The sequence below is a fragment of the Myxocyprinus asiaticus genome, chromosome 13 (assembly GCF_019703515.2).
Source record: "Myxocyprinus asiaticus isolate MX2 ecotype Aquarium Trade chromosome 13, UBuf_Myxa_2, whole genome shotgun sequence".
In the NCBI taxonomy this organism is placed as follows: Eukaryota; Metazoa; Chordata; class Actinopteri; order Cypriniformes; family Catostomidae; genus Myxocyprinus; species Myxocyprinus asiaticus.
The window spans coordinates 1,807,063-1,824,587 of NC_059356.1; the positions used below are offsets into that span (position 1 = coordinate 1,807,063).

General features: G+C 39.3%; 1 protein-coding gene across 3 annotated transcripts in view; it reads right to left on the bottom strand.

Moving 5' to 3' along the window:
* Positions 1-17,525, bottom strand: part of LOC127450320 (serine/threonine-protein kinase/endoribonuclease IRE1-like) — an 80,376-nt gene that overhangs the window by 10,454 nt on the left and 52,397 nt on the right. For all 3 annotated transcript variants that reach the window (XR_007898945.1, XM_051714323.1, XM_051714324.1), the window contains 3 exons: positions 17,243-17,432; positions 16,853-16,952; positions 4,152-4,351 (listed from right to left, as the gene is read on the bottom strand). Coding sequence is in view for 2 of the 3 variants with exons in the window: in XM_051714323.1 (XP_051570283.1) it covers positions 4,152-4,351; positions 16,853-16,952; positions 17,243-17,432 (490 nt within the window). In the remaining variant the exon portion in view is untranslated. The remainder of the gene's footprint in view (positions 1-4,151; positions 4,352-16,852; positions 16,953-17,242; positions 17,433-17,525) is intronic.

Genomic DNA, 17,525 nt, shown 5'->3' on the forward strand with positions numbered 1-17,525 from the left:
AACTGGTTTTAATTGCCTTCATAAATTCTATGAGATGACTGAACAACGATTGAAGTAAGGAGACTTTGTAAAGGAGACCCAACTTAGACGTGTCAGAATATTTAAATTTAGCCATATAAAATGTATTTATTTATACATTTTCAACCGGCTCTTTGAGGGCACATGTAATGCCGATGTGGCCCGGGCTGGAATTGAGTTTGACACCCCTACTTTGGAATTCAAGTCATTTTTATTTGTATAGCGCTTTCACAACACGCATCGTTTCAAAGCAGCTTTACAGAAAATCATGCATTAACAAAAAATGAAACTGTAATATCTATAAAGTCTTAGAGTCATCATTGTGTAGTTTGATTAAATAATTAAATAATTGTATTTATAACTCCATGTGAGCGAGTTGAAGTTGACTGTGGCAAGGAACACAAAACTCCATAAGATGTTGGTTAATGGAGAAAAATAACCTTGGGAGAAACCAGGCTCACTGTGGGGGCCAGTTCCCCTCTGGCTAACCAGCATGACTATAATGCCAATATTAGTTATTTATGTACAGTGCATGTCATGGTTTAAGATTAGTAACTAAGTTAGTGTTAAGCGCCAGTGTTTTAAAAAAACAAAAACAAAAAAAAAAATAAAAAAAAAATGATTTTTTATGAACTGTAAGATTAATGACTAATGTCTTTGAAGTCCATCTTGGATTAACTGCAGAAGTTCACATAGATGTATTGTCCTTTGTTTTTTGGCTGTTGAAGGCTTTTGTTGGCAATTAAATGATAGTCTGTGTATTCCATTTCAAGAGTTAGTCCATCAACAGACAAAGGTGATGCAGGCAGAGATCAATGTGGTGCATCGCAGTTCAACCGGCAGGTCATTTTGGTGAGGTTTGGTGGGGTCCATTCTAAATCCAAGGTTCAGGCAGTGGCATATGAAGTATCTGTCTTAAAGTTGGAGTTGGCATCAGTTCATCCTTTGAAGTCCATTGTAAAAGACTGAAGTGATGTCTGGCTAGCACCGGCTGCACTTAGTCGTCATCATTCAGAGACACACACAGTGGTGTGAAAAAGTGTTTGCCCCCTTCCTGATTTCTTATTTTTTAGCATGTTTGTCACACTTAAATGTTTCAGATCATCAAACAAGTTTAAATATTAGTCAAAGATAACACAAGTAAACACAAAATGCAGTTTTTAAATTAAGGTTGTTATTATTAAGGGAAAACAAAATCCAAACCTACATGGCCCTGTGTGAAAAAGTGTTTGCCCCACCTGTTAAAACATAACTTAACTGTGGTTTATCACACCTGAGTTCAATTTCTCTAGCCACACCCAGGCCTGATTACTGCCACACCTGTTCTCAATCAAGAAATCACTTAAATAGGACCTGCCTGACAAAGTGAAGTAGACCAAAAGATCTTCAAAAGCTAGACATCATGCCGAGATCCAAAGAAATTCAGGAACAAATGAGAAAGAAAGTAATTGAGATCTATCAGTTTGGAAAAGGTTATAAAGCCATTTCTAAAGCTTTGAGACTCCAGAGAACCACAGTGAGAGCCATTATCCACAAATGGCGAAAACATGGAACAGCGGTGAACCTTCCCAGGAGTGGCCGGCCGACCAAAATTACCCCAAGAGCGCAGCGACGACTCATCCAAGAGGTCACAAAAGACCCCACAACAACATCCAAAGAACTGCAGGCCTCACTTGCCTCAGTTAAGGTCAGTGTTCATGACTCCACCATAAGAAAGAGACTGGGCAAATATGGCCTGCATGGCAGAGTTCCAAGACGAAAACCACTGCTGAGCAAAAAGAACATTAAGGCTCATCTCATTTTTGCCAGAAAACATCTTGATGATCCCCAAGACTTTTGGGAAAATACTCTGTGGACTGACGAGACAAAAGTTGAACTTTTTGGAAGGTGTTTGTCCCATTACATCTGGCGTAACACCGCATTTTGGAAAAAGAACATCATACCAACAGTAAAATATGGTGGTGGTAGTGTGATGGTCTGGGGCTGTTTTGCTGCTTCAGAACCTGGAAGACTTGCTGTGATAAATGGAACCATGAATTCTGCTGTCTACCAAAAAATCCTGAAGGAGAATGTCCGGCCATCTGTTCGTGACCTCAAGCTGAAGCGAACTTGGGTTCTGCAGCAGGACAATGATCCAAAACACACCAGCAAGTCCACCTCTGAATGGCTGAAGAAAAACAAAATGAAGACTTTGGAGTGGCCTAGTCAAAGTCCTGACCTGAATCCTATTGAGATGCTGTGGCATGACCTTAAAAAGGCAGTTCATGCTCGAAAACCCTCCAATGTGGCTGAATTACAACAATTCTGCAAAGATGAGTGGGCCAAAATTCCTCCACAGCGCTGTAAAAGACTCATTGCAAGTTATCGCAAACGCTTGATTGCAGTTGTTGCTGCTAAGGGTGGCCCAACCAGTTATTAGGTTTAGGGGGCAATCACTTTTTCACACAGGGCCATGTAGGTTTGGATTTTGTTTTCCCTTAATAATAACAACCTTCATTTAAAAACTGCATTTTATGTTTACTTGTGTTATCTCTGACTAATATTTAAACTTGTTTGATGATCTGAAACATTTAAGTGTGACAAACATGCAAAAAAATAAGAAATCAGGAAGGGGGCAAACAATTTTTCACACCACTGTAGCAGTGGAGTCCGACACCAAGCAGGAACGGAGCTAGATCTGTCCAGCTCACCGAGACATCACCCAAATGCCCTGCTGCGGGGGCTCTACAGCCGGAACCAAAGTGTGTGTTGCTCGCTGTACTACCCGCATCCGAAACAGTATCTACTGGCTTCTCTTACTTGGAACTAGGCTGTTTTCTTCAAAATGAACCATTTTCTACTTGTCTGCGAGCTTGCTTGAGTAAACACTCCAATGTCATGTCTCAGATGTCCAGAACAAAATATGCAGTCCAGCAGAAAATGCATTCTACTGTAAATAAGTCATCGGCAAAATATGTTGCCAACTACTGTTGATGAACTATTACTCTCATTATCATCGCCCCACCTCTACTCACAATGGGAGTGGGCAGGAGAGAGGAGAGGTGAAATGTAATAAGCCTCATTTGGGCAGCAAATGATGAGATGTACCTGATGTGAATATAGCCTCATCTCCGCTGCCATTAAAATGTAGTGCATACCTCTCCTTGGGGAGCCGGTTTTACCCGTGTGGACACACTGGCATCCTCGCAGGTCCAGGAGCAGAGCGGGGAGGGTACCGGCCGGATTAGATGCGCCGCCGGACTCTCTTCCTTTGAGAAGACTGGCCACCACAGAAGCCACCACCCCTTGCGCCACGGAACCCTAGGAGGAGAGCGCGTCCGGCCGTCTGACCCATCCTGGACCATTTCATGGACACTCCCCCTTCCTACACAAAGCCCCGATTGACCGTGAGGGCACCAGATACCCCTTTATTTTAAAAACTTTTTCCCTTTAAAACTTTAATTCCCTTTTTTGAATATTTTATGTTGTTTATTATTTAAAATAAAAGCCTCTCCAAGGCCGACGCCACACCCACTGCGTCTGTTTTTTGCTCACCTCACCACAGGGGGTTTTCTATAAAGTAATACCAATATTTTGCAATAAGTCCACTGTATGTGCCAGGTGAGCTTTTAAATTTGGGTGAGAAAAATGCAGGTGGCAGCCAAAATATGCTGCAGATCCTAAAGTGTCAACTAACTTGCTCAGCAAGATTATCTTCCAACCCCAGCATGAGAGTGGCTGACCATAAAGAGAAAACTGATGGTAGGAGGAGGAAGTTTTCGCACCCTTTGCGGCAACATAGAGAGCACAATGTATACTTGCATTGCATTAAGAACTGATTTTGAACACATACTGGAATGCAACAATGCACAAAACTGAGCTTGCATTGCTAAAAGAGTCCATGTGCAATATACATGTATAAGGTGTGTTTCAGTGTTTCTTAGAAGCAACATATGTTTTGCTTTATATATAACAACACTTGAAATTAAAAACAATAAATATTAATTAGCATAACCTCACCAATCAATATTGTGAAAAAGAAGAGTATTGCTCTTGCTACTGATTTTTGCCATTTCTTGTGTGAGTTAGAAAAAGTGTGGACCTTGTTATGGTATAAAATCTAAATCTATACAAGTCTGTATTTGAGCTCTTACAGGGTTTTGCTTTGCATCTTCACTGAGCACCTCCGGTGCAATCCAGCCCTCTGTGCCGGGGACCCCTGATCTCCGGCTGAAGCTGTGTCTGCCTACCGCCAGCTTCTTACAGAGACCGAAGTCTGAGATCATCGCCTTCACTCGGCCGTGTGTGTTCGGCATCGATACCAGGATGTTATGTGGTTTCAGATCTCTGTGAACTACAAAAAAATGAGACCGTCAGTGTCAATATTCGTGTTTCCATCCAAGTTACTAAGCCTGTCGCGGTTATTAAATAACCGTTTGATAGCGGATATTTGATCTAACCGCAGTTATTTGAGACAACCGTGATTATTGGGCATTCAAGTTCCAATCACATTTGAATGTCCAAAAAAGGGAATTTTAAGTGAATATACTGTTTTTTTATTGATTCCAGTCACAGATTAAATAAACATGACAGAAAATACGGAATCAAATTATATTAACTTAAAAACCCTTCCCTCCGAACAAAATGAAATTTGAGTGCCCAATACATCACACATAAAACTCTGAACCTTCAACCAAAATTCTTGGATCTTAACACACCACCAAAAAACATGGGTTGTGTCCCCATCTTCTGATTGGCATCACCAGCAGGTGGGTGTGTCTTTGAGACCAAGGGGTCCAATAGAATCTATGTAAAATCTTAAATTGCATCAGACGCACCCTTGCATCTCAAGATGTAGACTTGACGTTGTTTAGAATCCTAGCCCACACTCCCTCCTCCGATACCAAGTTTAAATCTTTCTCCTATAATTTCGTGATTGAAGCTCCGTCCCCCAGACTCTGAATTAACAGGGAGTAATACACTGATGCCTCATCACCTTTTCCAAAAGCAATAAATCACCAATCCCGGAGTATCTGCTGCTTTAAGGGGGGTGTATGCTACTCCCAAAAATAGTACAGAGCAGGTGGCGCAGCTGTAAATACCTAAAGAATTGAGACCTGGGAATTCTAAAATGTTGAACCATATTTTCAAAGGATCTCAACATTCCACTTTCATATAGGTCATCGAGCACATTAACCTCTCTCACAATCCATTTTGACCAGCAGAAAGGGGACTTATCAATATATAATTTTGGTTCAGCCATATGCTTGAGGCAACATTTAAATAAATGTCCGAATTAAACACTCTGGACACTTTTGTCCATACCGCGTGCAAATGCGAGATAACGGGATGTAACTTCTCCGGTTAGTTTAATAGAAAGGCTCTGCAATGGCAAAATATGGGCAAGAACTTCCTGTTCAATACAAAACCAGGGAGGGGCTCTCTCAGGTGGAAGAGACAAATGAGCCAAATATCTGAGACCGAATGCATAATAATAAAACAAAATCTTGGGTAGGCCTAGCCCACCTTTGTCAATCGGCCTGTGTAACTTACTGGAATGTAATCTGGGATGCTTACCATTCCAAATGAAGGACTTCGCTATGCTATCAAATTGCTTGAAATAAGAGAGGGGGACATCTATAGGGAGAGACTGTAGCAAGTAGTTGAATTTTCGAATACAATTCATTTTAATAACATTAGGGATGCACCGATACCACTTTTTCTCTTCCGATTCCGATTCCGATACTGGAAATCTCCCGATACCGGTGTTGTTGTTTTGCATAATCAGTTTAGAATATCTTTACATTATTGTGTGGAACTAATTGGGTGTACTCTTTAATATGTAAAGAAACACAAATCTCTAACTACACATTATTTCAATATAAATGCATAGCTTATTAAGAAAAACTTTATTGTTAACTATACTGAACAAAAATATATACGCAACATGCAACAATTTCAAAGATTTTACTGAGTTACAGTTCATTTAAGGAAATCAGTCAATTGAAATAAATTCATTAGGCCCTAATCTAATCAATGCGTATGGAAAATTTCTGGGATCTTTTATTTCAGCTCATGAAACATGGGACCAACACTTTACATGTTGCATTTATATTTTTGTTCAGTGTAGTATACTGGATAATGTAGCAGCAAAATTAACAGTAAGTCCAGTCTTTAAGTCTTCAGTAGAAAAGAATCCAGTGTTTTATTTTTGCCTTTTTTTTTTTTTTTCAAAATGTTTCAACTTACATCTGGACTTGAAAGGATTCAGATCTCTTTTTTGTTCAATTTAGCTGTAAGACATCAGTCCACTTTTCATTCACACAGTTATTTTTTTTGGAGCCCATTCAACTTAAATATTGTTATAAATTGAAAACAAATACTAATGATGACAATAATAATAATAATAATAATAATAATAATAAATTGTTATTAATATTATTATTATTATTATTGACATTTAATTTTAAATACAACAGTAATATATTTAAATCGTGCACTTTTTAAACCCTCACGCTTTTATTTTGACATTCTGAACTCTCCAGGAAGTCCTGTATGTGTCTGTTTGTAGGAAAGTTCACAGTAGTTTAATTTGCTTCTTATTCAAATTCTGGTAAAATGCACCTCCGGCGCCGTTCTAAAGTGAACCGAACTATTGAGCATCTACATCTGAGATGTTGTTTGTGAGCAGCGCTCAAATATTGCGCACTGCGTGAAGGCTAAAAATAGCCGCGAGTGTGTGTAAACAGAGCAGCTCCATTCACTAACGCACTGCACGTGCATTTCATTTACTTATTAAACACAGCCTTTTGTGATTCACAGAGCTATTGCACATCTTCAAGTAACTTTGAATAAAATGTACGTGTCATGTGAACTACTTTAATTGAGCTTGACAGTAACGAACATGACTAACACACAGTATCAGATTTGGATCGGTCTCGTCGGACCGATACCCGATCCGTCTAAATCTTCAATATCGGAGCCGATACCGATCCAGGTATCGGATCGGTACATCGCTAAATAACATTAACCTTCCCAATCATAGATAAATGTAATGATGTCCACCTGCCTGCATCGCTTGAAAATCTTTTTATTAAGGGGTCAAAATTAACTCTAAATCAGACAAATTTGCTGGGAATAAAATGGCCAAATGCTTAATGCCCTGTTTGGGCCACTGGAAGGCGCCCGGCTGAAAAGCCGTTACTGGGCAGTACGCTGTCAGAGCCAAAGCTTCGGATTTAGACCAACTGACTCTGTATCCTGAGAACTTGGAAAAGGAATGAATAATTCTGTGGAGGTAAGGCATAGATCTAGTGGAGTCGGAGACGAATAATAAAATATAATCTGCGTAAAGCAAAAGCTTATGCGATATACCTCCCGCCACCTCCCCTGGAAAATCATCTTCCTTTCTTATTGTGGCTGCTAATGTTCCAGGGCAAGACAGAACAATAATGGGGAAAGAGGGCAACCCTGCCTGGTGCCCATATCCAAAGTAAATAATTTGAAATTAATCCATTTGTTTGTACCACTGCTATAAAGTCTTATAAGTTATGGATTAAGTTACTTTAATCCAATAGAAGTATTCCTGACCCTGTATATTTCCAAAATCTTAAAAAGATAATCCCATTCTACCATATCAAACGCCTTTTCGGCATCAAGTGAGATATGGAGTCTGATCATTCGCCACTGACCACATGATATTGATGAAACGCCTAATATTATCAGAAGTGCTGCAGCCCCGAATAAACCCCACCTGATCTATATGTATACAAGATGTCATAACTTTACTTAACCGGTTAGTCAAAAGTTTTGACAATATTTTTACGTCTAGCTGGATCAGGGAAATTGGACGGTAACTCTTATGGCACTTTTCCACTGCATGTTACGGTTCGACTCGACTCTGCTCGCTTTACTTTTCTGAGCTTGCTTTTCCACTGTAGTTTAGTGCTGCCTCAACGTGGGATGGATTACAGGCTGATCGTCATAGTTGTGCCGCCTCTACTGCCGTGACATCATCTTAAACGCGACACAAACATTACTGACCATAAACAATAACACGACCGCTAGCTGTTAGCTACTAGCTCATTGTGCTGCATAAAGCAGTTGTTGCATGATGATTTTACACAAGTATAACAGTTAAATTGGCCTGGTTGTTTTAGAAGCAAGCTTTCCAGTAGCTGGTCAACTAAATAAAGTGAAGCTTTCAAGTAGAATATAGAGTTAACATAACAAAATGTACCATCCTCCATCGTGGACTCCAACAGCGCCGCGTTCAGTGCACTCTCCCTCCCATTGCTCACAGGTCTATTGCCATAGATAGCATCCATTTGGTCGAACCACTTCCACTTTCTTCTGTTTGAACCACTCCGGCTGTTGTGGTCCTTGATGGTTCTGTAATCACATTTACGTTTTTTTTTTTTACTTTTCCCTATACTGTTGGTAGGTCTGGTGCGGCCAACAGCTGAGACACTTCCTGAAAGACTTTTTCGTTTCGCGTTGTTTCGCTCGTCGCTAACGAGAGGAACGTCTGCACCTCGTTTATTGACCACGGCGTGCTTTTGCGCACAGCCATTTCTTTTTACAATTCGAAAGTCGTGTGAACAAATGATATTGCTGTCACTGTTGCTAACTTTAAAACTAGCGGAATGATGTCCCATTTCGCAAATCTAGTGACGCTGGTAGTGACGATTTTCTCTGACCAATCAGTGATCTGCAGGGTTTTGATGTCACATTTAGTATTGGCTCGGCTTGCTTGGAACCTCGACCGAGGTGGTACTAAAAAAAGGTATCAGGTACCAGGTACTATCCACAGTGGAAAACCCCCCAAAAGCGAGTAGAGTCAAGTCGAGTTGAGCTGTACCTTGCAGTGGAAAAGCCCCATTACACTCGCTTGGATCCTTTTTAAGAATCAGACTGATCCGGGCTTGTGTCATGGTTGGTGGAAGCTTTCCATTCTTTAATGATTCCGTATAAACTTTAACAAAAGTGGAGTCAGTTCTGTAGCATAAAATCTAAAAAATTCAGCGGCAAAGCCATCTGGCCCTGGAGCCTTACCTGTAGGCAAGGCCTTAATTACCTCGCCAAGCTCCTCCAAGTTTATCTCAGAATCGAGATAATCTTTTAGCTCAGTCGTCAGTTTAGGGAGTTCTAATGGTTCCACAAAGTTTCTAATATCTTCATCAGTAGATGATGACATGGAACTATTGAGATCAAGATAGAATTCTTTAAAAGCATTATTAATATCAACGGCCGAGGTAAATGGCAGAAAGACTCTCTGCTTTATATATCTAGCCAAAAGCTTCTTTGTCCCCCGACTCAATGTATGACTGTCTTGCCCTGAATAGCCAAAATTTCACCTTCCGCAACAAAATTGTATTATATCTGTATTTCAATCGGGTCAATTCTCTGAGGCCATCAGACGACATTCGGAGTTTCAGCTCTGCCTCGGCACTTTTAATATTCCCTTCCAACTCCACGAGTTCTCGTGCTTTGGATTTTTTGGTGAATGAGGCATACTGTATAATCCAATCCCTAAGAAAGTGCCTCCAAAGCCACGCCCACAGAGGATACTGAGGACCAGTTGGTCTCCATATAAACATTGATTTCAGCCTTTAACATTTGTTGGAATTCAGGATTTTGCAAAAGGGATACATTAAAGCGCCAACTATATGATTTCTTTTTCTCCATATGTGGCAACACCTCTAAACTCACCAGGGAGTGATCTGAGACTATTTCCAATTGAGCAATCCACAACAGATGAAATGAGGGATTTAGATATAATTTTTTTTTTAATTAAATTAAAAAAAAATCTATTCTAGAATAAATCTTATGGACTGATGAAAACAATTTATAGTCCCTACCAGATGGGTTCAAAAGTCTCCAAATATCCGAAAGACCAAGATTTTTACACATCCTGTGAAGCGTCAGTGTTGCTCTATGGGCTTACACACTTTTGCTTCACTATGATCATGGACTGAGTTCATCAAAAGATTAAAGTTTCCTCCCAATTTTATATCATGAGGGGTGTCAGCGGCTTGCAACATCCCTTCAAGATCTATAAAAAAGCCCTGATCATCAGCGTTATGTGCGTAAATATTAGCCAAAATCAAACTTTGCCCCTGAATTTCAGCTAAAACAATAATGACTCTTCCTAATTTATCTTTAATCTGTTTGAGACATTTGAATTGTAGATGCTTACTTATCAGTGTAATGACTCCCGTTCTTACTTGAGCCAGCACTAAAGAAAACATGTCCATCCCATATCTTCCCAAAATTTTCAGCTTCCTGCGGGGAAAGATGCGTTTCATGAAGAAACACTATGTTATATTTCTTACGTTTAAGAAGAGAAATAACCTCCCTTCTTTTTATGGGGTTCCCCAACCCATTCACCTTCCACATGGAGAGAGACAATCCACTCATATTAACATTTGACATTTTGAAAAAATAGATTGTGTCAAAAATAAAATTTTAACGACCCGATTCCAACATTAGTGCAACAATCAAACCCCGATATCCCCCCCCCCCACCCCACAAACCAAACAAACAAAAAAAAGAAAAACGTGCACATCAACCCCGTGCACGAAACAGTCCATGTACGCCTACAAGAGTCCCCGCGACAAATTTGCCATCGTATTGCTCAAGTCCGGTGTTTCTATACAAATTTTGAGAGACAGAATTACACAACAGAAGATAATCTATAAAACAAACTCCAGACAATAGGTGGAATAAATGCAAAGAATGTGTAGATTCATCCACATAACTGTCCCGAAGGTGTGTTCCTCCAAAAAAAAAAAAAACCCCAGCTGCTAGGTGGAACCAGCACAAAAAGAAACAAAAAAGGCACACAGTTTCCTCAGATGGTCAAGTGAATGTTCAGCGAGTCGGTCCACTTGGCTGCAACGTGAGTACCACAAAATAACTTACTCAGTCCATTGACTTTATGAAGGACATAGCTTGCTGGGGACATGTAAATATTTTGCGGCCATCCTTAGCATCTATTCTCAATTTGGCCGGGAACATTAGTGCAAATGCGACTTTCATTTGATGTAAGAGTTTCTTGCATTCCTTGTATCGATCACGTTTCTCTCTTTGAATTCGCAAAGTCTGAGAACAAGAAAATGCTGTGGTTCTTCCAAGAAAGCCTAACTTTACTCCTTGCCTGACGTAACACGAGATCTTTATCAGATGATCTCAGAAATTTGGCCATAATTCATCGGGCCTGTCTCCCTGAGCGGATCGCGGAGCCGGAACCCTGTGAGCTCACTCGATTTCCAGCTTATGGCCTGTTATGTCGAGCAGACTCGGAGACAGTCCAGGAATTTCACCATATCCCGACCTTCTTCGTCCTCAGGAATTCCAACAATACGGATGTCATTCTGCCGGTTACGATTCTCCAAGCCCTCAAACTTCTCCAAGACGCGCTCCAAATCCACCTTGGTCACTAGCAGATTAGCAGTTAATTCCCTCTCCGATGACTCTAGATAATCAATCTGTTTCTCGACATCCCCCACTCTTGTAACAACCTTAGTGAATTTCGTCTCCATGGCAGTGATCGATTCACATATTACAGCAAGATCCTCCAAATCAGCAACGACCTTTGTCAACGTTGCCGACATGTTCAACAATTCTAGCTGAATTTCCTTCACTTCTCCGGCCAAATCGGCTCCCGGGTTTCAGCCCGCTCAGGGGCATCAGCTTAAGTACGTAAGTGTCTTTTAATGTCTCCAGAGCCCGAGGATTTTGAATTCTTTGACATATTGTCTTCCTAGAACAGTTAAGGATCAGGGTGTATCGAATCTCAACAGTTTATAACATAAAAAGTATTAAAACTAGCAAAGTGCACAGAGCTCGCCGTTCACACGTCCGAACCTTGCGTAGCATCACGTGACTCTGCAAATATACTGCATTAATGCTATGAGCGGCACGTTTGTGTGTCATTCAGAGTGTCTACTCCAAGCCCGAGTGTCACTGAGCCGCACCGTAGACATCAACCAGCTCCTGTCCGGAGGAGCATGTGACTCTCTGATGCGCACGCTGTCAGCAGAGGCTTACGCCAAACTCCCGCGAAAATATAAACGAACAAGTATAAACTGTGATAGTGAACGCAAAGCGCTTCGGTTTCACTTTAAACAATCGTGTTAATGGCAAGTGTTACTGGTTCATACACGCAGTGTTAATGATACGCAGTGACACAAAGGAGGAGACGCACGCTGCATTTCTGTGGAGTGATAAAATGATGAAACAAAATCTCAAAATGTTTTGCTTCATGACAAATAAGGGCTCGTTGATTTAATCAGAGCATTAAAATAACGTGCGAAAGTGAAGAAATTAGGAAAGAAATGTTTTACTATTGCATATTATAATACATATTAAATAAATTATTTATAATTGTATTTTATTTTTTATAAAAATATATAATATAAAACATATATGTTTTCAAAAAACAATAGTGTAAATGTAAAATTGACCAAAACAAAAGTTGACAAAAAAAAGAGACATATTGTATTTAGAAATATTTTGATATTTAAAAAAAATTTTCATGTCATTCATAAGTTTTTAAAGCCTTAAAAAGGAAATCATAGTTTATTCCTATTTTATTATTTGATTTATATATATATTTGAAGTTAAACATGTAAAAATGACTGAAAAAAGCGCACCGTAAAAAAAAAAAGACAATTTATATGACAATTAATCGTCACAGCCCTAAAACAGACAATTAATCCTCATAATCACAATTATTTGTTTGACAATTAATCGTAAGCCAAATTGTATAATCGTGACAGCCCTACAAGTTACGAATTTAATTTGTGCAAATCTGAATATTGCAAAAAATATTTGCGAATACAGGGTTTCTGCAGGTTCGAAGGAATGAAATTTAAGACTTTAAGACTTTTTAGGCCAAATAAAAGAAAAATTTAAGACCACTTTCACAATAATAATAATAATAAAAAAACAAACACATTAAATAATTCATTAGCTGGTAAATACAAAACCACTGAGACTACTTGGATGTCTCTGGACATGTTTTTTTTTTTATATTTTATTGTGCATTTATGTGTTTTCTTTTTTTAAATAAGTTAATGCAACATTAAAACTCTAAATTAATTCATTAAAAATGCAAATAGCCTAAAGTATGTAGCCTATATTGTGACCCTTCTCTTTAGTCACTTGCTCTCCAGCAAGACGTGACGCAATAGACCAATGCTTTGGCAATGTCACCACTTATGTCAAACACGGAAGTGGTGGAGCAGGTTTTCATCAAGGATGTCTCTGTACATTGCTGCATTCATCTTTCCCTCGATCCTGACTAGTCTCCCAGTTCCTGCCCCTGAAAACATCTCCACAGCATGATGCTGCCACCACCATGCTTCACTGTAGGGATGGTACTGACCAGGTGATGAGAGGTGCCTGGTTTCCTCCAGACATGACGCTTGCCATTCAGGCCAAAGAGTTCAATCTTTGTTTCTCATGGTCTGAGAGTCCTTCAGGTGCCTTTTGGCAAACTTCAGGCGGGCTGTCATGTGCCATGAGGAGTGGCTTCCGTCTGGCCACTCTACCATACAGGCCTGATTGGTGGAGTGCTGCAGAGATGGTTGTTCTTCTGGAAGTTTCTCCTGTCTCCACAGAGAAATGCTGGAGCTCTGTCAGAGTTACCATCGGGTTCTTGGTCACCTCCTTGACTAAAGCCCTTCTCCCCCGATCGCTCAGTTTGGCCAGGCGGCCAGCTCTAGGAAGAGTCCTGGTGGTTCCAAACTTCTTCCATTTATGGATGATGGAGGCCACTGTGCTCACTGGGACCATCAAAGCTGCAGAAATTTTTCTGTACCCTTCCCCAGATCTGAGCTTCGATACAATTCCTTGGACTTCATGGCTTGGTTTGTGCTCTGACATGCACTGTTAACTGTGGGACCTTATATAAACAGGTGTGTGCCTTTCCAAATCATGTCCATTCAACTGAATTTACCACAGGTGGACTCCAATCAAGTTGTAGAAACATCTCAAGGATGATCAGTGGAAACAGGATGCACCTGAGCTCAATTTTGAGTGTCATGGCAAAGGCTGTGCATACTTATGTACATGTGATTTTTTTTCGTTTTTTATTTTTAATACATTTACAAAGATTTCAAACAAACTTCGTTCACGTTGTCATTATGGGGTATTGTTTGTAGAATTTTGAGGATAAATAATTAATTTAATCCATTTTGGAATAAGGCTGTAACATAACAAAATGTGGAAAAACTGAAGCACTGTGAATACTTTCCGGATGCACTGTATTTTGCGACGGAACTTGCCGAATATCCAAAACAATGCTGGATGCTAGGCGAAATGCACTCGTTATATTTATATATGTATATATGGTGGTATTTTTACCAGCTGAGAACAAACGAAGAGCTAATAAAATGTGTAAAGGAGTCAAAACAGCGCCAGGAATTCCTCCGTTGCACACACAAACGAAGATATTCTGCAAGGACAGTTGACAGCGATTCCAACGCCTGTACTGAACTGTAATGGGCAACATAGCTCCTATGATGAGAAGAACCAGGTATGCTTTAGGTCAGTATTAGGCAAATTACTTCCTGTTTTTGGTCCGTTTAGACGTCTTTGGTCCATGTTGCGTTCATATTTCAATCAAACCGCACCAGAGTTCTTTTGGAAGTGGATCGAGACCCACTATTCAGGCGGTCTCAGTTCGCTTGTTTGGTGCGCACCAAGGTTCAGATGGCAGCGTTCACACTTGTTCAAGTGAACCGCACTATCAGAGCAATCACACCAGAGTTCGTTTTAATCGAACCAGACCTGCCAAGTGTGAACACACCCTTAAACTGCAGTACAGCCCATTGAAGAGACTGTACGTCTATCCCTCACAGCCTCGTTGTCATTCTTGTCAAAAATTAAATATGGCACTGCTGTGAATAAGGTCTAGGATGTGCTGAAGAACATTTATATATTTTTTTCTTGGCAGATACCTTTAATAAATACTTTAACAGGTAGTTAAAGGGCAGTTCATTTAAAAATCTGTCATCACTGCTCACCCTCGAGTCTGTATGAATTTTTCTCTGCCGTGGAACAAAATAGATGTTAAGCAAAACGTTTAGTCTCATTCACTGTCACTGCATCTTGTTTTTAATTCAATGTAAGTGAATGGTGACTGAAACTCCCTAATATCTCCTTTTGATATCCACTGAAATAAAGTCATACAGGTTTGCAACAGCATGAAGGTAAGTGATGACAGTTTTCATTTTTGTGTGAAATATCTCGTCCGTTACCTTAAAAATGGCTGTTTAAAGTTGACAATATGTATTGAAAATGTAAACAGATTAAATTATGAAAGAGAACTGTGCTGCATAATTAGTTATGATGTATACTGAAAACAGATTATATACTAAATATTAAATATAGATAATATATTTTAATATTATGTATATTATTAATATTATAATTTTACATAATTATATTATTATTGTTCTGTATATTATTATTTTTTTTTTTAATTGACTGATTCAGATGGCAAAGAAATGACCTGTATATGTCAGATCTAGAGAGCTGGAGATGAGAGATATAACGTGTAACTCTGCAGCTGAGTAATTCTGTTAGCTTTACCATTACTGTCAAAGATGATGTAAAATGAAGAAGTGCCAAGATTTGAAAGGTGTCAAAAGACCGCTCCAACCTCATGCGCTTGCAAATTGTAACGTTGACAGCTTTGTCGATTATAAGCAAAGCGACAGTGTTAGCGCATCGCTCGCTTAGAGAGAGACGCAAAATAACGGCATTTGCATTTCTGATTAATGGGTTTATGAAGGTTTATACATGTGTAACATCGTAAGTTCAGTAAAAACGCGCTTCCCTGTGCGCACTCACACTAAACTCCAGCGTCAGCTGCTAAATGCTGGCTGCACGAGAGAGAGAGAGAGTGATTCTGCTGTTTTAAATGTCTCCTCTATTTACGCCCCAAAATTTAAGATCTCAGCAAATGAAATTTAAGACTTCTTGTAATTTAAGATATTTAAGACTTTTTATAGCCTTACATTTTAAAAAGTAAATATAACCTGGAATAAAGCAGCGTTTCCACCCCCGTCTAATATTTCTGAGTAACAACCGCACATCCGGGGATAAAGACATATCAGACCGGTCATCTGGTATTGCGAATCATCTTTCCTGCCTCTCGGATCACTGTGCAATCTCTACAAGTAAGCTAATAAAATAATTCTCAAAATTAAATTAATGTTTCATGTCTATTTAATTCTTTTAGTCTTGTAATAAGCTGGATAATGAGGAGTCAGACATTTAAAAAATAAACACCAACAGAACTTCCATGCAAACCAGAGGTGAAATTCAGCTGTTCAGTCATCTATTTCTTCTCATATAATTACATAATTTCAATGCAAATTCAATGCAATATTTTATGTCCACTGGTTAATAGCTGTGTAATAAGCACTGAATCAGTTGTGATTTCAAAATAAACCCGACAGGGTGATAAGGACCCCGACGTGACCCTGTTCAGGTTTATTCTGCGATAACAACTGGCAGACTGTACATTATCCCTTAAATACAGTCCCTTTAAACCAAGTCAGTTCACTCTGCAACCATTTTAGTAATGCCCCAACAGTTATTTCCAGTCATACAAACAAAACTCCAAAACTGTTGGTCAAGTTTTTGCTTCAAATAAATGTCAAATTATCAATAAAAACTGGTGTCCTGAATTTTGATTTCCTTTTTTTAGCTGTAATCCTGCTAAAAACTTTTTAGACCACATCTAGTGACGCATTTAATTTTCTCCTTCTCCTGATATTTTCTCTGGCAATAAAAAGAGTAATACATTAAAAGAGGAATAATGTGTTTTAATGATGTTTACCAATATTAAGGGAATGCAAATGGGCCAGTCCAGACATGGTTTGTTCTAGCATTGTAACCGGCTCCAAACCGTGGCAGTTAAAATCCTTTCGTTCAACATACTGAAAAGAAAACACAGGATTTATAAATTAAACATGAATCATGCTGATGAACTCTCAATATAAGGTAAACTATTAGGGTTCAAATCCCAATAACTTTTCTTTTGCCTACATGATAACAGAATTTAACTTTTTGTGTAATCTGGGGATATTCGATAGACGTTTTGTCATTTTTTATAAAAAAATCCAGTGATTATATTAAAATCTATTTTTTATTATAACCTTTAATTTGTGAATGTAAGGTTAAAGTGGCTAAACAGTTATCAAACATCAGGTTGTATTGTCTGTTGTACCTCCTGTAGTGTGGCGCTGCAGAGCTCTATGGCGATGTACTGAAACTGCCGATCTCTCTCCGTGCAGAAGTAACGAATCACATTGGGATGCTCGTCCGACTCACGCAGAAGCTGAACCTCTCGATCCGCAAAACTGAAGCATTCTGGTAGAATTCTTTTCACTGCAACTGGACGGTTATCAAACTGACCCCTGAAAATATGAAGAGAAAAGACATTAGACTGGATCGGAATAAATCAATGCACCACAAATAATGCCTGAGATGGCAAAGTTCACTCTTTGTCT